At 39.9% G+C, this 22,629-nt stretch overlaps 1 protein-coding gene across 1 annotated transcript; it reads left to right on the top strand.

Annotated features, from left to right (window-relative positions):
• The first annotated feature begins 1,103 nt into the window (after nucleotides 1-1,103).
• On the top strand, nucleotides 1,104-21,349 carry VPS4B (vacuolar protein sorting 4 homolog B). Its single transcript, XM_064662703.1, has 11 exons — nucleotides 1,104-1,261; nucleotides 4,088-4,199; nucleotides 5,602-5,752; nucleotides 7,010-7,077; nucleotides 9,777-9,896; nucleotides 10,134-10,290; nucleotides 11,764-11,912; nucleotides 12,082-12,163; nucleotides 14,170-14,389; nucleotides 17,171-17,308; nucleotides 19,034-21,349. Exons 1-11 carry the CDS (start codon nucleotides 1,235-1,237, stop codon nucleotides 19,133-19,135), a joined length of 1,326 nt encoding a protein of 441 aa, XP_064518773.1. The 5' UTR covers nucleotides 1,104-1,234; the 3' UTR covers nucleotides 19,136-21,349.
• The last annotated feature ends 1,280 nt before the right edge of the window (nucleotides 21,350-22,629 follow it).

Below are 22,629 nucleotides of genomic sequence, written 5' to 3'. Positions count from 1 at the left end.
TCGTCTTTACACATTTGGAGTTGAGCTGAGGAGAACAGTTGTTACTGAACATGTCTAAAAATCAACCAAAGCATCCTCGATACATCAGGACACTTACCAAGACAAACTGCCAACCTGGTGATCTGAGGAAAATATTACCATGACCTTCCCTGGTACAGGGAGGACTGTGGATGTGCTTTTTCCCTCTGCCCAGAACAGGCAACCTACTTACAGTAACAAAAAGGTTCACTGAACTGTTTTATTTAAAATTAAAAAAAAAAAATTAAAAAAAATAATTTAAAAAGTGACATTGAAATTATTAAGTCAAATTTGCACTGTGGTTACTTGGAGGTAGTTGGAAGAATGGGGTTTATTAATCTAGTGAAGTTTCCCAGACATTCTTTTTTGCCCTAAAGGAATTAAAGTACTGTGGGGAAGGATATGGCTCTAATTTAGCAGGCGTCCCTAAATCCATACAGCAGGTTGGCTTTACAGAACCGGTTTGTAATCAGCTGCGTGTTGAGTCACTTCCTCCTCCACACTCCGTCAGCATCACACGTCACCAGAGCTTCATTACTGACCCATGGGCCAGTGACACTTGACCGCTCATGATTGTGTCAGGATGGATTAAACAAGATTGGGCCTGCTTAGTCTGGAGGAGAGAAGACTGAGAGGGGATCTCATTAATGCATATAAATATCTCCAAGGCGGGTGCCAAGAGGATGGTGCCAGGCTCTTTTCAGTGGTACGAGGAGTAATGGCCATAAACTAAAACACAAGAAATTCCGCCTCATCATGAGGAAGAACTTCTTTTCGCTGAGGGTGGCAGATCACTGGAACAGGCTGCCCAGGGAGGATGCGGAGTGTCCTTCTCTGGCAACATTCCAAACCCACCCGGACGCGTTCCTGTGTCACCTGCTCTAGGTGACGCTGCCTTAGGAGGGGGGTTGGACTGGATGATCTCCAGGAGTCCCTTCCAACCCTAGCGATTCCGTGACTAAGAGCGGCTCAGGGAACACCAGGGAACACCAAGGACTACGAGGGGCTGCGCGGGACGCTCCCAGGCCTGGTTAGCGACTCGCTGGCGGCGCGCGGGGCGTGCCCGGAAGCGGAAGGGGCGCGGTGGGGCGCGGGGTGCGGAAGGGCGGGCGGAGGCCGCGGTTTCGGTTCCCGTTCCCGGGCCGGGGGCGCTGCGACGGCTGCAGCCGCGGGCCTGCGCTCCCTGCTCCCGCCTCCGCCCCTCTGCCGCTCCGCCATGGCGGGCAACACCAGCAACCTGCAGGTACAGCGACGCCGGCCCTGTCTGGGGCAGGGCGGGCCGGGGGCGGCGGGCAGGGAGGAGCGCGGCCGGGGCTGTCCTGGGCCGGGGCTGTCCTGCGGGCGGAGCGGCGGCACAGGGAACGCGAACGCCGCCTGCCCGCCGGGCCGAGGACACCGTCGGGAGAGCCGCAGGCAGCCGCAGCCAGGGGCGTGTGGTGGGAAGTGGGCTCGGAGCTCGGCGCGGCTGAGCCCGCAGGGTCACCACTCATGGCACCGGGGTTGAGACGCCGGGAGGGGGTCCCTGACCCCTCCCGGAGGGGGTCCCTGCGAGCACCAGCCCTGCGGGATCCGATGCCTAATGCCCGTCTGGGAAGCGCTGTTGCCTCTTGTGGTCTGGACGCATAGTTTGGCTTGTGTTTCTTGCTGTAGAAGCCCTTGCCTGCTCCGTTTTCAGCTTGTGTTAACCCTCACTCGGGCCTGTGTAATCGGTGCTGCGGCAGGCCGGCAAAACAGATCCAGAAGTGACCTGTGTTCAGAACAGTCCCTTTTCTCTTCAGCTGTTTGAACCGTGATCGTTTCCGTATGCAGTGTTTACATAGGCAGTGTAATGTTTATACTGGCAAAGCAGAGGATATATTGCAGGGTCTAGAATAAGCAGAAGGGGGATGACACCTGTTAAGGCTGACATTCTTTCTGAGGGTGATATTCATCAAACTATGGCCTGATGAATGTGGTTTGTGCCTTAGGGATAGTTAAAGCTGGTCATCTATGCCCTAGTTCATAGAACTTTCTAATAATGATTTTCTGTTTGATAGCGGTGGTGTTCTTAGAATCATAGAATCACAGAATCAACCGGATTGGAAAAGACCTCCAAGATCATCAAGTCCAACCCTTGATCCAACACTGCTGTGGTTACTAGACCATGGCACTAAGTGCCACACCCAGTCTCATCTTAAAAATCTCAAGAGACAGTGAATCCACCACCTCCCTGGGCAGCCCATTCCAGTGTCTGATTACTGTCTCCTTAAAAAATTTCTTCCTAATATCCAACCTAAACTTCCCCTGGCAGAGTTTAAGACCGTGCCCTCTTGTCCTACTGCTGGTTGCCTAGGAGAAGGGACCGACACCCACCTGAATACAACCTCCTTTCAGGTAGTTGTAGAGAGCGATGAGGTCTCCCCTGAGCCTCCTCTTCTCCAGGTTAAACAACTCCAGCTCCCTCAGCCTCTCCTCACAGGACTTGTGCTCGAGTCCCTTCACCAGCCTTGTTGCTCTTCTCTGGACCTGCTCCAGCACCTCAATATCTTTCCTGAACTGAGGGGCCCAGAACTGGACGCAGCACTCCAACTGTGGCCTCACTAGCACGAAGTGCAGGGGAAGAATCACTTCCCTGGTCCTGCTGGCCACACTGTTCCTTATACAAGCCAGGATGCCATGGGCCTTCTTGGCGACCTGGGCATACTGCTGGCTCATGTTCAGCTTCCTGTGCAGCTCATGTAAGGAAGTATTAGAGCTGAGAATCTAATAGCCAGGTAATCGTCTTTGGCTGTTTACAAAACCAGGCAATACATAGACTTTTTCAGAGGAGACAATAGACTTTTTCAGAGAAGCAGGTCTGCAACATGCCCTGTTTTCTCACAGTTCTGTTTTAGCAGGTGATCTTTGCCATTTATTCTTTGGATTTAGTGCCGTGTATATCGTTGTCTTTGTTGTACTGCATCCAGGAGTCATTGGGCTGCCCCATAGTAACTGAAGTCATTGAAGGGTCTTATGATGAAAGAAACTTCTGTTTGGGGTTAATTTTTGGGTTTTTTGCTAGATTTGAATGGTGCTTAGAGGGGCCTAAGGGAGCCAGCACAAAATGAACCCCAAGGACGGGACTGCCCATTCGTACCTGGGGAACTGCTTATCAGCTCCTGGCTTCTCCAAAAAGGAAAGAATAAATCCTGTTCCAGAGAAACAGATGCTTACAGTGTGTCCCAACACTTGCCACAACAGAGCCATAGAGTCTACTTTATTGGTTCATTGGTTTTAAATACCTTTGATTTCAGGTAGATCTGTTGAGATGATGTTTGCTTCCAAGACAGCAATGCAAGGCAATAGAATGAGAGATTTTGTTGTTTCCCTCTTGTCGGTTTATTTTGCCTGAAACACAGCAGAGTGTCTGGATAGTGGCAAGAGTATCTGTACTGGAATGTCTAGTGGAAAATCCTTGCTGCAGTTGAAGCTCTCCACCTTGATCTCTGACATTAGTCATCCTGAGCATACTAACAATGCTTAGCAAAGCAATTGAATGTGAAAAAATAGGTGAGGGGCTAGAGAAGATTTATTTGGAGTTTGTTATCTCCGGCTAACCAACTGCTTTTTTTTTTTAACTCACATGAAGGAGTTAAAAACAGAGAGTTTTAATTGTCCTGAAGTAGTATTGGCATTCCAAGGAGGAAAGTATAATAGAAAGTAATAAGCACTTAAGAGCAATGAAATAGCGGTGATAGCAATAAATCCACTGGCCAGTGTGTGCAATATGGTAGCTTAAATCACAGATCTATTTGAACAAATGAATTAAAAATCTGTTCATAACTGCTCACAGAACGCTTTTGATGCTTGAGATTTGGATATGTTCTCTGTGCTTTTTTGTGTGCTAGTAAATTGCTGTTCATAAAAGGGTGGAAATACTGTGTCGTGTACAGTACAGCACGTAAGACTTGTAATCGGTTGCCTTCAACTTTTGGGGGTAAATGTTGAGAAGCAGGAAAACTCGCCATCAAAAAACAGGGTAACAGCTTAAAGCGTCTCCGATGGTGCAAACTGCTTTTGCACAGCGCTTAATTACTTGTTTGTGTTACAGAAAGCAATAGACCTTGCTAGCAGGGCAGCACAAGAAGATAAAGCAGGAAACTATGAGGAAGCCTTCCGCTTGTACCAACATGCTGTGCAGTATTTTCTCCATGTTGTAAAATGTAAGTGTAACGTATTGGATGACTAAGTGAAGTTTAGTAGTCAGATTGCACAAGAGTAACCTTGTATGTTAACATCAGTATTTAAATTTTTACTCTCATCAACAGTTGATACTTGCTAATTGTAGTTTGGCTGACGTTGTATATTTTTCAGCTTTTACCTTTCCTGTGTTGTGTGCTTGCTCCATTCTTGAAAGAAATTGGATTATTTTTTACTTGTGTTTTGTTTTAGGGTTTTTTTAAGACAAGAGGCAGCTATTTGCTGTCTCTCTTCTGCACTTTTGTAGCAGTGTTTCAAGCTGGCCACTGCACGAGGAAATGTGACAATAAGTGCAGGGATCCCTACATTTCTCTTGTACTGAAGTCCATGTTACCCACGAAGTCTTTGCTGTATCTACAGTGTGGTTTTTGCTCCTTTTAACTCATGCCACTTGCCTTTCTACAGTCCCTCTGCTGGCATTTTTTGCTCCTTAATGTCATGGTCTTGCTGTTCATCTTGGCCAAGAAAATGTATGAGATGGATTTGTATGTTATAACTTTTCTTCAGGTTTCCATATTCTCATTATTTTATGCTTTTTCACACTTCTGTGTAACATTTTGTGCCATGTCCAGTGCTTGTATGCAAGGAGTGGGCCTTCTTAATGTAGGTGCAGCCCTAATCTAAGTGGATTAGGGTTGCTTGCCTGACGTAAGTGCACTTAAAGATCTCCATGATTTGGAAAAAACCACTATTTTCTTTATAGTTTCTTTATAGTCCTTTATTATGATGATAATTTGTGTTTATCACTTCTTATCCATTTATGTCCTATAGACTTTCTCAGAATATCACTTTCTTTTAACAATACTGATATACTTTTGGAAACCTAACACATAAACTTGATGTTAAATGTTGATTGCTGATTTGAGATACTGTAATAGTGACTACGAGAACAGTGTGGCTGTTAAAACACACCGAATTCTTTCAGATATTTTATGTAATTTTTTTCTTTATCTTTTAAAATTAGCAGGCAGTGGAAAAATCAAGTATGCTTCTCAATAAAAATTGCTTAGCACAAGCAGCATCTTGATGAGCTATTTTAGAAAATCAGTTATTAAGGCAGTGTCTAGCAGCTTGAAGGGCTGACACAAAAGCTTCCAGTGCCGTTATCCTTAATCCTTTACAGTCAAATTTTAAGCCAAGGCAACGTTCAGGTGTATATTTGATTTCTGTTATGTGATACATCCTTCCTGTCACTTCTTTCCATGGCATAGTGGAAAAATAAGTAGTTGAGGTATTTGGTTATGTGGTGAGCCCTCAGAGGGCTATACTGATAAGATATAAAGAAGGCAGAGATTTTGTCTTGTTTTCTGGTGATGCACATGTGTTTTGCTGTTAACTAAGAATTATTTCTCTTCAAACTTTTAGATGAAGCACAGGGTGATAAAGCAAAACACAGCATTAGAATGAAATGTACGGAATACTTGGACAGAGCAGAAAAGCTGAAAGAATATCTGAAAAAGAGAGAAAAAACTGCACCAAAACCAGTTAAAGAGTCTGGTCCTACTGATGCAAAAGGGTATGTTTTTGGAGAAGGTAAAGCAAAATACTTCCTGAACTCAGCTTATTCTAAAATTCAACTATTGAAAGATCATTTTGAGTAGTGTTTTTGAAATGCTTCAGGTGATGACTGTGCTGAAATATAGTGGGCTAATAAAAATGCCATGAATTATCATCACAGACATTTCTGTGCTTGTTTACTAAAATGTGTGAACATTTGCATAGGAAATTCACTGAAGAATGAAAGCTGAATCCAATGATTATTGGATTTAATGGCAATGAGCCAATGACCTTTAAAGTTTTTCTGCATTTAAATACTTACTAACTAGAAAATAAATTCAGACTGATGATTACTGGACTTACTGAGTTTGATCTTTCTCACACTTGATAAGAGGTGAAAAGTTCTATATGGGGTAAAGTTCTGTAAGATGGACTGAATCACTCTAATGTCTTGCTGCTGCCGGGTCTCTCTGCTAGTTTCCTTTTATAAGATTTGTTTCTCACTTTGCATATCAGAGAGCTGAACAAGCAGAGTCACCCAAACAAGCCCAGCCTCTTTTGCTCTTGCTATTACTGTTATAGGAGAGAGGAAAATTTCAGGATGATAGCTTCTGGTGTGGCTGCCCTTTTAGCAGTCCTGAACAGCTGAAGTTGCTTAGTTGTCTCTTAAAATGTCACTCTTTCATCTCATCAGTTTCATTTTTTGAGCTGTACTGTGTCCTGCTGTTTTATTTTTAGAAGGAATTGGTAATACCACAGAGGCTACGTGTATTTTCATGACCTGCACTCCACTTGTTCACTGTCTAGTCTCTTTTTTCCTTCTTTAATTTCCACTATCCTTTGTTCTGATGAGAGTGTAGGGTTTCATAGTACTAGGTGTTATTGGCCACGTCATGTTGCAAGTCCAGATTGTCACTTTTGCCCAGTGTCTACAAATAAACCTTTTTATTGCTTCTGTGTTGCTGAATATGAGGGTTTTGTTTCCTGAGGGCTGGCTCAAAGCATGTAGAAGTGTGTTAAGAGTGCTCAGACCCGTAAGAGGAAGTTGAAAAGACAAGGAGGGTGAATTAGAAAGAAATTGTAGAAAAAGTTTAGGAAAGTGAACAAAAGCAGGAGTACAATCATGTAAACTTGTACAGGTCTAGAAGCATCTCAACGTTTATTTCATTCCTTCCTCAGCCTGATGTTTTTTATACTTTTTGCATTGTGACTTTTACCCTAAGACAGCAGTCCCTCTTACTGTATTTCAAATTTTTTTTCCTTGTTTCCATATCAGGAATGACAGTGATGGGGAAGGGGAATCAGAGGATCCTGAAAAAAAGAAGCTACAGAATCAACTTCAAGGTAATTTGAAGCATCCTTTTCTTTAAATAGGAGTGACTTCACTCAAGCAAGTTCCTACATTTTTGCCATCTAAATGTTATGGGTAAACTTTAATGTCTGTAAGTGGCTCAACTAGTATGCTCAACACTTTCAAAAGCATAGTCTTTCTGGAAGTATGGGCTTGTGTGCCATGAATTTATACAGTGACTGTATTGAAATGTATCTCCTGTACCCTGTGCTTCATGTTAAAATTGTACCATCTTTCCGGACAGCATTTTCCAACAGGAGAAGTTTTTACTCTTAAGTGAATTAAAGTATTGCCTAGGGCTAAAGGTATGAACATCATACAAACACTTAGGGTAAGCAGGACTGTTTTCACAGAAAAAAGCTTGTGCTCAAGTTTAGGAGTAAAGAACATGGATTATTTCCCATTTATAGTAATGGGCAGCATTTTCTCATATGCAGTGATGATGCTCTCACAGCTAAGTAGCATCATAGTTTGGAGTTTTGAGCTCAAATTCAGAATACAGTTAGTGATGCAATGTATAGCAACCACCAGTAGTTTTGTGCGCAGTAAAAAGGAGGATTTTTTCATATTTATTACCCTTTAATGGTGAAGAACTCTTCAGAGCTCCCCTGACAGAAGGTGCGTATGGATCTGAAGAAACCTCATTGTTCTCCTGTTTTTCAGAAACTGTCCCATGCTGCTTCTACTTTGCTGCACACTTATTTAATGTTATGCACAGTTATATGGGACAGTTTCCTATTTTTTTAAAAATGACAGAAAATTGCTGAGCACTGGACTCTTATCCTGTTTCTTGCTATAAAGACTTTGTTTCTTCCTACATGAATCTGACCTTCAGGTCCTATTTCAAGAATAGGACCGGAACTTTCTTGGTACTTTCTATAAAATGACAACCACCTTGCTTGTACGTTTGATTGCTTGAAAGTCTGAGGTACCTTTAAACTTAACACAGGTGTTACTCAGATAACAAGATACAAGCTCTGCGTTGTCTTCAGACTACTCATTTTCATTTTACTTCCTATAACAGCCACAGAAATTTCATGTATTTAATTTTGCTTCCTTGTTACTCCTAGCCGAGTTTGCCTTATGGAACTTTCCCATATTTGTGATTGTTTAGATTTTAATTATGATAGTAACTTATGGTGGAAGAAGTGACCAGGTGACACTCAGACTGGATAATAGTTGGGGGTCTATTGTCATTACTCTTGTTTAGAATTTTAAAGGCCTTTTGCACTCTATTGCTTAATCTTCCAGCTGTTCATTTACACCTACAAAATTAGGAAGCCTACTGTTCCAGCTCCATTTCTGTCGTGGTACAGGGGATCTCTTACAGTGCAGTGATTTCAGTTGCCATGGTATGTCTGGTCTAGATCACTGATATTTTTACTTTGAAATAATCTCTTGTTCCAATCGGAACTGTTACTTGTTCTGCTAATTGTTTTAATGATGGAGCCCATAGTTTTGTTTAAGAAAAACTGAGATGTAATCAACCTAGCAAAAGAATTGAATGCATTGAAAGTAGGTGGTTGAATTAATTCCAGTATATAGATTGCAAGTTAAGACAGTTCACAATTAACTTTCTCTAACATTTTTAGCATCTTAAATGATATGTTGTTGGTTTTGGACTCTAAATTCCAAACTGTTAATAGTTGCAGTTGTTAACAGAGATTGTTCATGTCAATCTTATAGAGAAGGAATGCAGCAAAGGAAAAACTCTCCTTTATTTGCTTTATTCATTAGCCAGTGAGTAACAGTAAATTTTCAGTCCCATAGAAATAAAAAAGCCTTAAATTACTTCACAGAGCTCTGAAGGCATGAGATGAAAATGCTGAGAAAATACCTGGTGAAAGCCAATTGTGAAATTACAGAAAACCCCTTGTAGAGAATTAGGGCAACCAAAACTTTCATTGTGTTTGAATACTTAGATAAGCATTGGATTGTTTGGCATTTTTTCATATGTGAAAATTTCTCTTATCTTTTGGATTTGCCTTGGCTAGGATCACAGTATCTAATATTCAGTTATTATCTGAGTTCCAAGTTTTTCCCTCCAGAATTAGTAGAAACAAAATAATTCTTAGTGTGTCAGACTAACCAATCTGAAGTCTGAAGAGAAGGCTAAATTACGGCTCGGTTGGCTGAACTCACTGATTGAAGAAGATGAGACTTGGTGATAAACTTTGAGAGAACGTGGCTTGACTAAGAAGATACTTCTGCAGCTAAGCAGGCTCCATATAACCTTTCTGACACTTTCAGCCCTAGCTCTCAAACTTCATTACCATTAGGTAGTCCAATTGTTTGCTGCACATCTGGAGATACCAAACAAGTTACTTCATCTGCTGGAGAATCTTACATATCCTGAGCTAGTGCAGCTTCATTGTTTAAAATGAAATTTCAGATTTTTTGGGAAGTGCAGTTGTGGTTTAGTGAGGAGATAGTTCCTGCAGGACTTCTGCTAACTCACAAGTATTCTGGTTATCCGTGGTTTATTTTGGTAAAACAACGTGACAGATTTCTGTAGAAATAACATCCATTTGCCTACTGGAATTCGGTGTTTATATCTACTTAGAAATGCCTTGGTTTTATTCAGTATTGACATGGGCATATATTTTTTATATTATTCTTTTTTGCCAAATGGAATTTGCTGTAGTTGTGAAAAGATATGTGCATCACTGACTTATACAATCCTTTCTTATAGGAGCAATTGTTATGGAGCGACCAAATGTCAAATGGAGTGATGTTGCTGGCCTCGAAGGTGCCAAAGAAGCACTTAAAGAAGCAGTCATCTTGCCCATTAAATTTCCACACCTGTTTACAGGTCAGAATTACACTTATTTACTATTGGCCAGTCAAGACTGACACTGGGGCCCATGAATTGTGTTATGCCAATGTATCAGAGACTCAAGCTGAGCTCTTATCAAAGAGATTGTGATCCGTCTGACGGAAGTTTCATGGGTAGATGTGGAAAACCTCAGAGTACATGAGAAGGGCATAATCAGAAAATAGGTTCAGTCTTTCTACAGTATTTTGAAGACTGCTGGTTTCTCTTTTGCAGGCAAAAGAACACCCTGGAGAGGGATTCTCTTATTTGGACCACCAGGAACAGGAAAGTCTTATTTAGCAAAAGCTGTGGCGACAGAAGCAAACAACTCTACCTTCTTCTCAGTATCTTCCTCTGACCTAGTCTCAAAGTGGTTAGGTGAAAGTGAAAAGTAAGTTGGAGTTGCCAGAGGTCCAGGAAAACATTTTCAACAAGAAATTAATATAGAGCTAGATGAGTTGCTGTAAAGAACTTGAATTTGAGGGAACAGTTTTGTCTTTTTAAAAACAAACTTGAGGTGTTTCTGTTCTGCAGTGCCATGTAACGGTATCATCATGTTCTGCATTTTGAGAAGCTGCATCTAGATCTTTCTTCAGGGCTCAAGATAGTTTTAAAACTAGCTCAGGAAGGTTTATGGAGCACCATGGAGCTCATTCCCATTCTGAATTCAGCTGTGATTGCACACTCTATCACTCTGAAGTGCTGGCTTACTTTGCTTCTTGGCATCTCCCCACTCATCTGTCCCAGCAACTGTGTGGCATTCCTTTGTCCATATGAAGGTGGTTTTCTTCTTCATTCCGATTTCAAACAAAATCTGAAAGACATAAGGGACTTGCAGAAATAAGTTGAAGGAGAAGAGCAGCCATGAAAGGAAATTTCAGGGGTCCCTATGCTAACTCTTTGTTTGTTACTATGTCATATGTAAATAAGACCAGGAAACCTGAAGTGATGTGTTGGCTGCAGTCTAGAAGTGCAAGAATTTGTCCATCTAGGCTTCCAAAATCTTCCCTGATAAATCTTCTCTGAATTAATCAAAAGCTCTGGGTTTATACAGAAAGTACCTTCATATAATGATGAGAATACTTGTCAAAACCATGCTTCAATAGTTTGAAGTGTGAGACAACTCAGCAACGCTATTTAAAGTTGATAGATTGAGGAAGTGTTTGAACTGAGGGGGTTTTTTTCCTCAAAAGCTGGAAACCTTAAGCTGCTTTTCTTCTGTTGCAAAAGAAATACAGAACTGGAGTTTACCTCGGCGTTAGATTTTATTTGACTTCATTTGAGACTATTGCTTGAGATTTAATGCTGTAATGTGAAAAATTTTGCAGCATGTTCCTATTTGTTTTTAACTTAGTAAAATGTGTAAATGAAATATGGCTGGAAGTATTTTGGGTTCTATTTTTAGGGTGTTTTGTTTTGTTTTGTTTTGTTTTTTTTGCAAACCAATGTTTCTTGTCATATAGTAATTATTTAGTAAAGTTGTATAAAGTAGAAGTACAAGTTATTTCTTACAAAATCCCTAGAATTAATTTGATTAACTTAAATAAGAGAAAACCATGCTCCTTTGAATCTGTCTAGAGTGGTGGTTTTGTATAGTCCAGGCTGTCATGTAGAAATGTAAACTGAAAAAGAGCTTTTTCTTGCAAAACCATGCCTGGAGCACTCTGAATTTTTTCATCTCTCTTTATGCTGGGCTATCTTGCTCAGTGCAAAGCCTTGGAGCTGGAAGAATGTTGTGTCTTTAAATAGCTTTATATTAATACTTCTTTTTTCTTGCTTTCTCTGAGCAAACACACTGTTGTGTGTTTTTACTGATGTAACTAATAAAATTATTAAGATAACTGAAGCTGTTTTCTTCTTTAAGATTAGTGAAAAACTTGTTCCAGCTCGCCAGAGAAAACAAACCTTCTATTATCTTCATTGATGAGATAGATTCTCTCTGCGGGTCAAGAAGTGAAAATGAAAGTGAGGCTGCTAGACGGATAAAAACAGAATTTCTAGTCCAGATGCAAGGTAAGTTTGGTTTTCAGAATCAGACAGAGGAATTAAGAGATGTATTTTAAGTGTAGCTTGCATGAGAACACTAAAATTACTGCAGTTCCACCTCATTACATTTTGATGACTTTTTAAAACAGTCTCTGCTTATCATCTTAACAATGAAATTATTTCTGTCCTGGTATAGGGGTTGGTGTTGACAATGAAGGAATCTTGGTCTTAGGAGCGACAAACATACCCTGGGTTTTGGATTCTGCCATCAGGAGAAGGTATGATGTAATTATTTTAATGGTGTGAAATTCATAACTGGTGTGAAGGTTCAGTCAGAGACTGTTTGAGGTGGTAATCCAGCCCATGTTTGCAGCCATGGCTAATGTTCTGCAGCTCAGTTCCATGAGACAGACCAAGCCAAACTAATAGCCTCTTGCCCCTTTAGAGAGGTAGGTTGTTCACTCTTATATCAGCCTTGTAGTTTATTTGATTTCTTGGTTAGGTGATTATGCTTGAAGAAATGGAGGAGTTTTCTGCTTCCTTGTTGGTGTTCTGGTGGGCTTGGAGAACAAGTTAGAAAATGCACACCTCAGAAGGGCAAGAGAGGGCAGAGCTTTCCTTTTCAGCTGTTAATGAACTGCTGAGTAGCTTGAATTCTTTCATGGAAATGTAACCTTACACAGAAACACCATGGTTTTCTATTGGTCAGGTATGACTTGTGATTTTCAGTGCATGTTTTAATTGCTGTTTTGTAGATAAAGAGCTTCCAAATCTGTATCTGATTATTTGGATCTTTCTTTGAGCTGCAGAGCAAGCAGAGGACAAACACAGCTATATGACATATATGATTATGTTGAGATGAGGGCACAGCTTGCATAATGGTCATTTTTGTAGGCTAAAGAAACATTGCTTTTTTATGACTGATGCTGACTTTTATTTATATACTTCATTCAAGCTGGCCATACTTAGATTTGAGGTTGGATCACGTGACCTGCAGAGGTCGCTTCTAACCTGTATGAGTATAGTGTTGTGTGAGACAGATTTAGAGGTGAACATGTTGCTTAAAATTTCAAGTCACTCCTGAAATTCCAGTTGTGTGGTCCATGGTACAAGACAGACATGGACCTGATAGAATGGGTCCAGAAGGGAGCTGTGAAAATGATGAGAACACCTCTCCTATGAAGGCAGACTTAAAGAGTTTGGGCTGTTCAACCTGGAAAAGAGAAGGTTCTCTCTGGAGAGACCTTATTGTGGCCTTTCAGTGTATAAAGGGAGATTATTAGAAAGACAGAGAGATGTTTGTTGTTTTTCTTCCAAGGCCTGTAGTGCCAGGGTAAGGGGCAATGGTTAAAACTGAAAGAGGGTAAGTTTAGATTGGACATAAAGAAGAAATTTTTTACTATAAGGGTGATGAAACACTGTCACAGGTTGCCCTGAGAAGTTGTGGATGTCCCATCATTGGAGCGTTCAAGGCCAGGATGGGGCTGGATGGGGCTTTGAGCAACCTGATGTTGTGGAAGGTGTCCCTGCCAATGGCAGGAGGGTTGGACTAGATGAACTTTAAAGGTCTCTTTCAACTCAAACCATTCTCTCATTCTGTGCCCACAAGACTTAAAGGGATTTGTACAACAGTGACTGTAATTATAGTATTTTTCCATGGATTTAGGCCACTCTGTCATGTATATCGGGTTAATTATGTTCTATGGAATTTGAAGGCACTCTTGTTTTGTTGATGGGAGGTAATTCCCACTCTGAGAACAGATGCTGCTTCAAAGGAGGAACTGCAGTTACCAACACTTTCTACTGACAACTCTATTGAGAATGTGACTTCAAATTTGCTTCCAGCTATGAGGTTTCCTTTAATTTAGTTGGAGAGTGTAGAAAATTGTTTCATCAGTTTGTTTTCAGGTAGTTCTTTCTTTGAGTGTGAAAACTGTGCAAATATACTTCAACACTTAGGCTTCTTCATCTCAGTTTTTTCTTTTATGACTCAAACTCTGCTGGAGAGTATCTGAGAAAACTTCAGTCTGAAGAGAAGATTTTTGTAATGAAATGGAAGCAGTTATGTTCTGGATGTTAGCTTATGCTAACTGAAGTATTATTTATGAGAACAGGTTGTTGAATATTTGCCTTAGATTTTTTTGAAAGGTTTATCATACTGAAACTGCTTCTTTCTAATGTTGTTAGGAGCAAACTATACGCTTATTTGCATAGGCTTCTTTCCACTGTGCACCTGCATGAGCTAGTATCTGTGGAACACTTTGTTTTTACTTTTTTAAACCAGGTTTGAGAAGCGTATTTATATTCCTTTACCTGAAGACCATGCCAGGGCTGCAATGTTCAAACTCCACCTTGGGTCAACTCCAAATCTCCTAACAGAATCAGATTATCGAGAGCTTGGAAAGAAAACTGAAGGCTATTCTGGTGCAGATATAAGCATCATTGTACGTGATGCACTCATGCAGCCTGTTAGAAAAGTGCAATCAGCTTCTCACTTTAAAAAAGTAAGTAGGAATCAAAAATCTCTCACATTCCCTCTAGTCCTGCTATAAGTCTGGTGGATCTGGTTTCTGAATATTCATGCTATGACTCTTAATGTCTCTAGAGAATGTTAAAAGCATTCAGTTTGCAGTTTGACTTAAATGGGAATATTACAGAGGTGCTCTTTTTCTGTCTCAAGTGTTTCTTAACATGGTGGGAAAAAAAAGTATTCCCTCGTACACAGGAGAACACGTGGATTATACTTAAGCACATTCTGTTTATTTGGCATATTTTTCAAACTGAAAAATTAAGGTTCTTGTAAAGTTCTGGTAAAAACATTGAATCAGTGTTACTTGTGACAGTAGTAACATGAGGAGGTCAAGCATAGAATCATAGAATAGAATCATAGAATCGATTGGGTTGGAAAAGACCTCCGAGATCATCGAGTCCAACCCTTGGTCCAAATCCAGTCCATTTACTAGATCATGGCACTCAGTGCCACGTCCAATCTGCGTTTAAAAATCTCCAGGGATGGTGAATCCACCACCTCTCTGGGCAGCCCATTCCAATGCCTGATCACTCTCTCTGTAAAGAAATTTCTCCTGATACCCAACTTAAATTTCCCCTGGTGGAGCTTAAGCCCGTCCCCCCTTGTCCTGTTGCTGAGTGCCTGAGAGAAGAGACCAACCCCCACCTGGCTAGAACTTCCCTTCAGGTAGTTATAGACGGTGATGAGGTCACCTCTGAGCCTCCTCTTCTCCAGGCTAAACAACCCCAGCTCCCTCAGCCTCTCCCCGTAGGACTTATGCTCCAGTCCCTTCACCAGCCTTGTTGCTCTTCTCTGGACCCGCTCCAGCACCTCAGTATCCTTTCTGAACTGAGGGGCCCAGAACTGAACACAATACTCAAGGTGTGGCCTCACCAACGCAGAGTACAGGGGAAGGATCACTTCCCTGCTCCTACTGGCCACACTATTTTTGATACAGGACAAGATCCCATTGGCCTTCTTGGCCACCTGGGCACACTGCTGGCTCATGTTCAGCTTCCTGTCAATTAGTACCCCCAGGTCCCTTTCTGCCTGGCTGCTCTCCAGCCACTCTGTGCCCAGCCTGTAGTGCTGCATGGGGTTGTTCTGGCCAAAGTGCAGGACCCGGCACTTGGCTTTATTGAACTTCATCCCATTGGAATCAGCCCATCTCTCAAGTCTATCCAGATCCCTCTGCAGAGCCCTCCTGCCTTCCAGCAGGTCGACACTCCCTCCCAATTTAGTGTCATCAGCAAATTTGCTGATGATACACTCAATCCCCTCATCTAAATCATCAATAAAGATATTAAACAGGACTGGGCCCAACACTGATCCCTGGGGAACACCACTAGTGACCGGCCGCCAGCTGGATGCAGCTCCATTCACCAGCACTCTCTGGGCCCTACCCTCCAGCCAGCTCCTAATCCAGGAGAGGATACACTTGTCCAAGCCATGGGCTACCAGCTTTTCCAGGAGTATATTATGTGAGACAGTGTCAAAGGCCTTGCTGAAGTCTAGATAGACCACATCCACAGCCTTCCCCTCATCCACCAGGTGGGTCACCTGATCGTAAAAAGAGATCAGGTTGGTCAGACAGGACCTGCCCCTCCTAAACCCATGCTGGCTGGGTCTAATCCCTTGTCCATCCTGAAGGTGCTGTGTGATTGCACTCAGGATGATCTGTTCCATAACCCTGCCAGGCACTGAGGTCAGGCTGACAGGCCTGTAGTTGCCAGGGTCCTGCTTGCAGCCTTTTTTGTGGATTGGGGTGACATTCGCCAACCAGTAAAGGGGCAAGACAACTGAGCAAGGTCTGTGTTTCATTGTTTGGGCAGCGTGCAGCACCCTATGGACACTATGCTGTAATGTGGAAACTAATTTATGATTAGTTAGTTTCATACCAAGAGCCTATTCAAACTATATTGCTTGGCTTATCTTGCAGTTACCTCTACATGCTGTGTACTGACTTAAGAAACATTTCTTCATGATATTTGGATCTCAGAAACTTTATCTGACAAAGAACCAGTTGGCATTCTTTACCACCAATCTAAATCAGTTAGATCTGGGAATGTCTTTTCCCCGGACAATTTGCACATATGGGTCCTGCTCAAACTTTATTGTTCTCTGTAAACGATTGAACTCTTAAAAACAGTGTGATTATAAACAGAGGTTAAAATACATGAAATACGTATATTGGTTAAATAAAATTATATTTTTCATTTGTAATATTTCTTAGAGTAGACCCAGACTACAAGTATTTTTTGTTTACATTTTCAGTGCAAACTTTGATTTTTACAGAAATTCACGTATCTTAGGTGAAGGTAGGTCAGGGTATTCTGCAGAGGTGTTTGCTGCTGTAAAGGGAAGCTTTAATTTGCCACTCCTTAAAAGAGCAGGTGTGGTAGGAAAAATTTTAGATCCTAAGCTATCAAGATATGTACCATGTAACTTGTGTTGGCAGCAGTTCTTTGTCATCTCAGTTACAATTACAGGTTTTTTACCAGTAAGTCAGGGTTAAGGGCCCTGAACTGAACAGCTACACTTATTTTGAAGATACTCTTTTTCTTTCAATCTAGTTTCTTCCAATGAGCACATTCAGCTTAAGATTCAAAGAGAATGACCCATACTCTTACAAAATTTTTCTTTCACAGGACATATCTTCCCAATGAGTAGGCCATCTGCATAAAATCAAGAAATGTTTTTGCTCTAGGGTGCTGTTCAGCTGGTTTTTGTGTTTAAAATTATAACTCCTATAAACTGAGTGTTTTCTTATTTTTAGGTAAAGGGACCATCAGTGTCTACTCCAAACACAATGGTAGATTTGTTCACCCCTTGCTCTCCAGGTGATCCTGGAGCCACAGAAATGTCATGGATGGAGGTCCCAGGGGATAAATTACTGGAGCCTCAAGTTTCCATGGTAGGTATTCTTTATAGCTTTTCTTTCTTGCTTTGCAGAACCCTGAAAAGACTTTAAGGTGAAGAGTTTTTCAAGACAATTGGATGAATTGATTGTTTTCAGAAATGCTGCACATACCAGATAACCAGATATTTGAATTCTCAATATGCAGCACTACAGTATGGCATGCTTACAGAAAAGCCAGCTCTCTATCCCTGATAAGCAATTCTTTTTGTTCATGTCTGCTGGCATGCAGCTGCTGTTCTTTCATCCATGGGCAGCATCTGGCTCTTCCACAGTTCTTTCACTTGGCTTTTATTCATTTAAAACCTTTGGGGTCCCTGTACCATGATATGCTTTCTTCCCATCACTCTGTGGCATTAATACTGGGAAATGGAAAATTACATTCAGTGTAAATTGGGGCATGATGTGCCATAGGTAAATATTACCCATGAAATAAATACAAGCATAAACAATAAAATGTAAGAAGATTTTGGATGTAGTGGTAGTTTTGGTTAAACTTCATCACAGGTGATACAGCTCTTCCAGCTGTTTTCTTTGTGTATATTAAAATACTTTCTTTGGCCTAGGGAATAAAATACGTCATTTTAAGACAATTTTCAGTTTTAGTTCACTAAAAATTAATTGCTGGACACTTATTCTGCATTTTTCCCCAAGGGCAGCAAAAGCACATTCTGAATTTAAGTACAAAGTTCATGGGAAGCACTTAATAACAAATCCATGCTGCTGTCATTTCCTGTGTGCCAACAGTCCTGTAATGAATGAAAGAAATCTGTGTATTTCATGGGGATCACAAACCTCTCAAGCAGTAGGCACTGCTTTGTAAATATAACCGTCACTATATTTCAGAAAAGAATTTTCTGTGCCTGTTTGCATACTGAGGAAGCACAAAAGGATGTATGCAGCTTCAGGCCTGCCCTAAAACTTCTACCTGTATGGTCTAAGTGGATTTTTAATCAGTCTTTCCTGGAATTAAACATAACAGCTCCTTGTGTGCTCCTAATGGTACCTGGGCTCTGATGCACTATAGTGTCCATAATCGGTTCTTGTCTTTATAGAGATCAGGCTTTAATTCTTTCTAAGCAGGGAGAAATATCAAGTGTAGAAAATCATGATACTAACTTTTGGATTTAGCCATAATTTTATAGTAATATGAGGTGTTGGGCATCTACTTTTTTTCAGTTGCCTTTAACTAGGACTTGATTAATTTTCTTTCCCTTTTTTATTCACAGAGTGTTTTAACTGCTGCTTTCAACTTCATAGATCTGTGATTTTTCTAAATTCCATTTTCTAGCATCTAATTATTATCTAGGAAATTTACTAAATTGAAGAGACAGAAATTACCAGTCATAAGCAGTAAAACTTTGCTGGAGATGAATCGCAATCTGTTGTTCTATCTTGCTGGACTGTGAAGAGTACATGGGGACATCTGATTCTTTTCCACTCTAATCTGCTGTAAACAAGGGTTGAAAATAGTAGCTGACAAATAAAAAAAAGGAACTAAGTTCTTATCAGGAAAAACAGATGAATAAAACTTGAATGGATGAGTGCCTTAAACCTTAACCTGAGGTTATGATTTTGTTATTGGAAAAGTCAGTAACTGTCATCTGTCTTGACAGTGTTAAAATTCTGCCTCTGTGCAGAAGTGTTCAAGCTTACTTTGTTTTGTGTAAATAGGAGCTTTTTAATGTTTTTTTTAATGCATATTCTTTTTTTCTCTGACAGGCTGATATGCTCAGGTCGCTAGCTAGCACAAAACCAACAGTTAATGAATTGGACCTGGAGAAGTTAAAGAAGTTTACAGAAGATTTTGGTCAGGAAGGCTAAACCAAAGATACACATGGAGCATTAGAACTTTTTTTTCTTTTAAAAGTCTTCTTGTGTCTTTATTGATGGCACTTCAAATAAATGCCAATAAAATCACTCCTTTCCTACTTTGCAGAAGGAATAGAAGATACCTTTGCAAAGACCCTTAAGCTTTTGTATTGTATCGTTTTCCTCAGATGTCTATTAAATGTCTTCTATTGAAAAATAATACAGAAATACAATTTTAGGGTGAGACAGCAAAGTGATGTGGTAAAGTCTAATAAATACTAGAAAGCTTTAAATTAATAGTTCCATTTTAGGTAGTGTATTAGATCTGGATACAAGTGAGTTTTAAACTCCCAGTAGGCTCAAAAAACCCTTTTTTGAGGGGTGGAAGAGAACATATTTGTCAGGTGTTTTCGGTATTAGTCAATCAGCATACATACTAATTGCTCTCATTTCATTTAGGAAAATGCAACAAAATTTGCTAATCAAGCATACTGCAAATGTGGGTTGGTATGAAAGTAGGAAGGAAAACACTTTGAGGATAAGACTGCGTGGGCCAATATTTTGCTCTAAATACTGATGGACCTGGTATTTGGCTTTTTCTGCTATGCTGTGTTAAAATTTTGCCTTAAACAGCAAGCTTTTGTTTTTAACTCTTTACTGGCTGTTACACACTGTCACTATGCAATTTAACAGACGTTTGTTAAATGCAAGTAACTCAGAAGGTGTTTTGCTGGCTGTTCTTGGGGGGGGGTTGTTTGGAATTGGTTTGTTTGCTGTTTTGGTTCTTTTAAATCTGGATAAACTTTCTGCAGCTGTTTGACTAAAATTAGAAAAAAAGCATTAGTAATACCCTGTAAGATCCCATGTCTTGAGGCTGGCAAGGTATATGTAGTCTTTGGAGAATGTATGGGAGGTATTGTAGGAAATAGCATACTTTCACATATGAGGAGGTTATAACAGATGTTTTAGCCACAGACTTTCTGATGATAAATTAACCCAGAACCCCACTGGTAACTGTAGCATATAGGTTACATCAATTTAGTGCTTAAACTTCGAGAGAAGGCTGGCAGTTTAGTACAGAAGTAGCACTTCCATTGCTCTTTTTCTGAAGAACTGCAAATGGAGATGTGCCTGAATGTAACTTACAACACTACAGCATCAGCATTGAGTTTGTGCCTTGTAAGTTTGCACTGGCTGTAGATATGAAACATCATTAGGATTATGTAGAATACTCTATCTTCCATTATCATTGTATAGCTCTATCCTGCAAATGCTTTGTTTAACTTGCATTAAAAGAAATTTGCACATTTTAGGTGTGTATGTTCTATATACATATACACATATTTGATAATCTTTTGAAGAGGTTTGGTTTCTTTTCTGTACGTATTTTGTGTACGTTATAAATCATAGGATGGGTGACATTTTCTGTACTTAAATGAAGTAAAATGTTAAAGTACAACATCAGCTATATTCTTTGAGTATTTCTTCAATGTTATGTTCAAGTTTTTCCTGCTTTATTATTTTTTAGACTTGTTTCTGTGTTTAATAGCTAAACAAAATATTTAGTTAAAAATTCTTTGATCTGCAAGGTGCTGAGCTTTTGTTTACTAACATGATGAAAAATTCTTTCCAAAATCCTTCAGTTACAGCTTTACCTTTGTCTAACATCAGAATGTTATGTAAATGTGAATCAGTGGGCTGCAAATCTTTCTGTTGACCTTTGTGGGTACAGCAGGAGAGGGAGTGGGTGAGGGCAGGAATTCCAGTGGAGGGAGGTGCAGGTAGCTGTGATTAGTAAACTTAATCCTCGTTGCAACAAGATCACTTTTTTGTAGTTTTCTCTTGTGAACACTTTAGAAGTGAGCCGCATACTGTCAGGTCTGTCACTCAGAGGTTTGAAACTACTATCTGAATTACTCGTCTCGACCTTTTTTTAAAATGAGAGTCCTTACTGCAATCTTAAAATTCTCAGGAACATTCTCTCTTTTTTTTTTCCTTTTTGTTGTAAGCTGATTTGTCCTATTGGTTTCTAGAAGCTTAACTGTATAATCTCTTATCTTTAATGTAAAAGAAAAGTATACTGTATGTTTTAAATTTACATCTTGCTGCTTGCTCATTTGTGGGATGACATCTGTAACAGAACCTTTAATGTTTGATGTTGAAAGTTGTTTTTAGAAATATATTCCAAATAAACTTTGCTGCTTGGAGTTGCAGCTAGAAGGACAATTTTTGATTTGCTGTCTTTGTAAAATGACAATAATATATGTCACAGGGCCTCTTAGCCAAGTAATCCCATAATAATTATAGCCAAATTGGGAGGGGGGGACATGCAAAATCACTTTTTAGTTTTCACCGTTGGAAATTCTCTAAATGAAATAATTTACGAAAGGTTATATTTGTCTGTAAATACTGGACAAATTAGTTGTATATTTTTAATAAGTATGATCTTTGGCTGGTTAGCTTACAAATTTTTTCATAACTTCTGGTGTTACTGCTTACTGTGACTGCAGTATGAAGAAATGTCATTTTCCTTCCTGTGTGTAAAATAATTTTTCAATTAAATCACTTGTATGTGTGCTTTTTGTGTTCTTCACAGTTGGTTTCTTCACAATGACATTAAATTTTGTATTTCCTGGTATACCTCTTGATGCATATACTCATAGGGTTAGAAGAGCACAGCAAATTAACTCTTACATTGTTTCCTATGTTGCCTGACTGACCTCAAATTCCAGAGTCTTGTTTCCTCCCTATTTTTTTACCTTTTTCTTTTTGTCATTCTCTAGCATGATAAAAACATACAAATCTATGAAGTTTTTCATAAATCTCCTGAAGTTTTTCTTTTTTTTATTTTTCAAAATCTGCTGGGCTTTGAATATACTTATATGCTTTTGTTTTAATTAGTGGAGCAGAACACGTATAGCTGAGGAATCTGCTTTTGTTCATGCTCCTGCCTGTCAGAGTTTGCTCTTTTTGTCAGCTGAAGCAAAGAAGCTGCTGAAAGTTTTCTGCTCAAGTGTTTTAATCTACTTTTGTGTTTATTTATTTTTCTTAATAAGAATATTCCAATTTGTTGTTGTTGTTGTTGTTGTTTTTATTTCTGAGGATTATCTTGACAGGAAGCTTTTTAATAGTTCTGAATGTGTTGGAATATATGGGAACGTCTTCATTTCAATGTTTACTCTTTCCTTCCTCCAGAATGACAAACTTGTTTCATGATTGGCTTCCATACATGTTTTTGGTCTTAACCAGATTCATCCTAGTAATCATGGTTCACTTAAAGCCATTCCTGTAACTTACGTAAACTATTGCAAGAACTCAGTGGACTGTTTGTTTCCTACTGTGCTGCTGATAATTAATCCTTATCAAAACATTGTTCCTTTTAGTCTTGAGCAGGAATCTTTTGTTGTAGCTCTTACGGCATGGCTTCAGTGCTTACCCCTTCAGTTTTTCTTTAGCTTTTTATTAACGTTTTAATCTAGTGATTTTATTCCACAAATCCTCTGTCA

Source organism: Pseudopipra pipra, chromosome 1 (genome assembly GCF_036250125.1).
Source record: "Pseudopipra pipra isolate bDixPip1 chromosome 1, bDixPip1.hap1, whole genome shotgun sequence".
NCBI classification, from domain to species: domain Eukaryota; kingdom Metazoa; phylum Chordata; class Aves; order Passeriformes; family Pipridae; genus Pseudopipra; species Pseudopipra pipra.
This window is presented reverse-complemented; position numbering and strand designations above follow the sequence as displayed.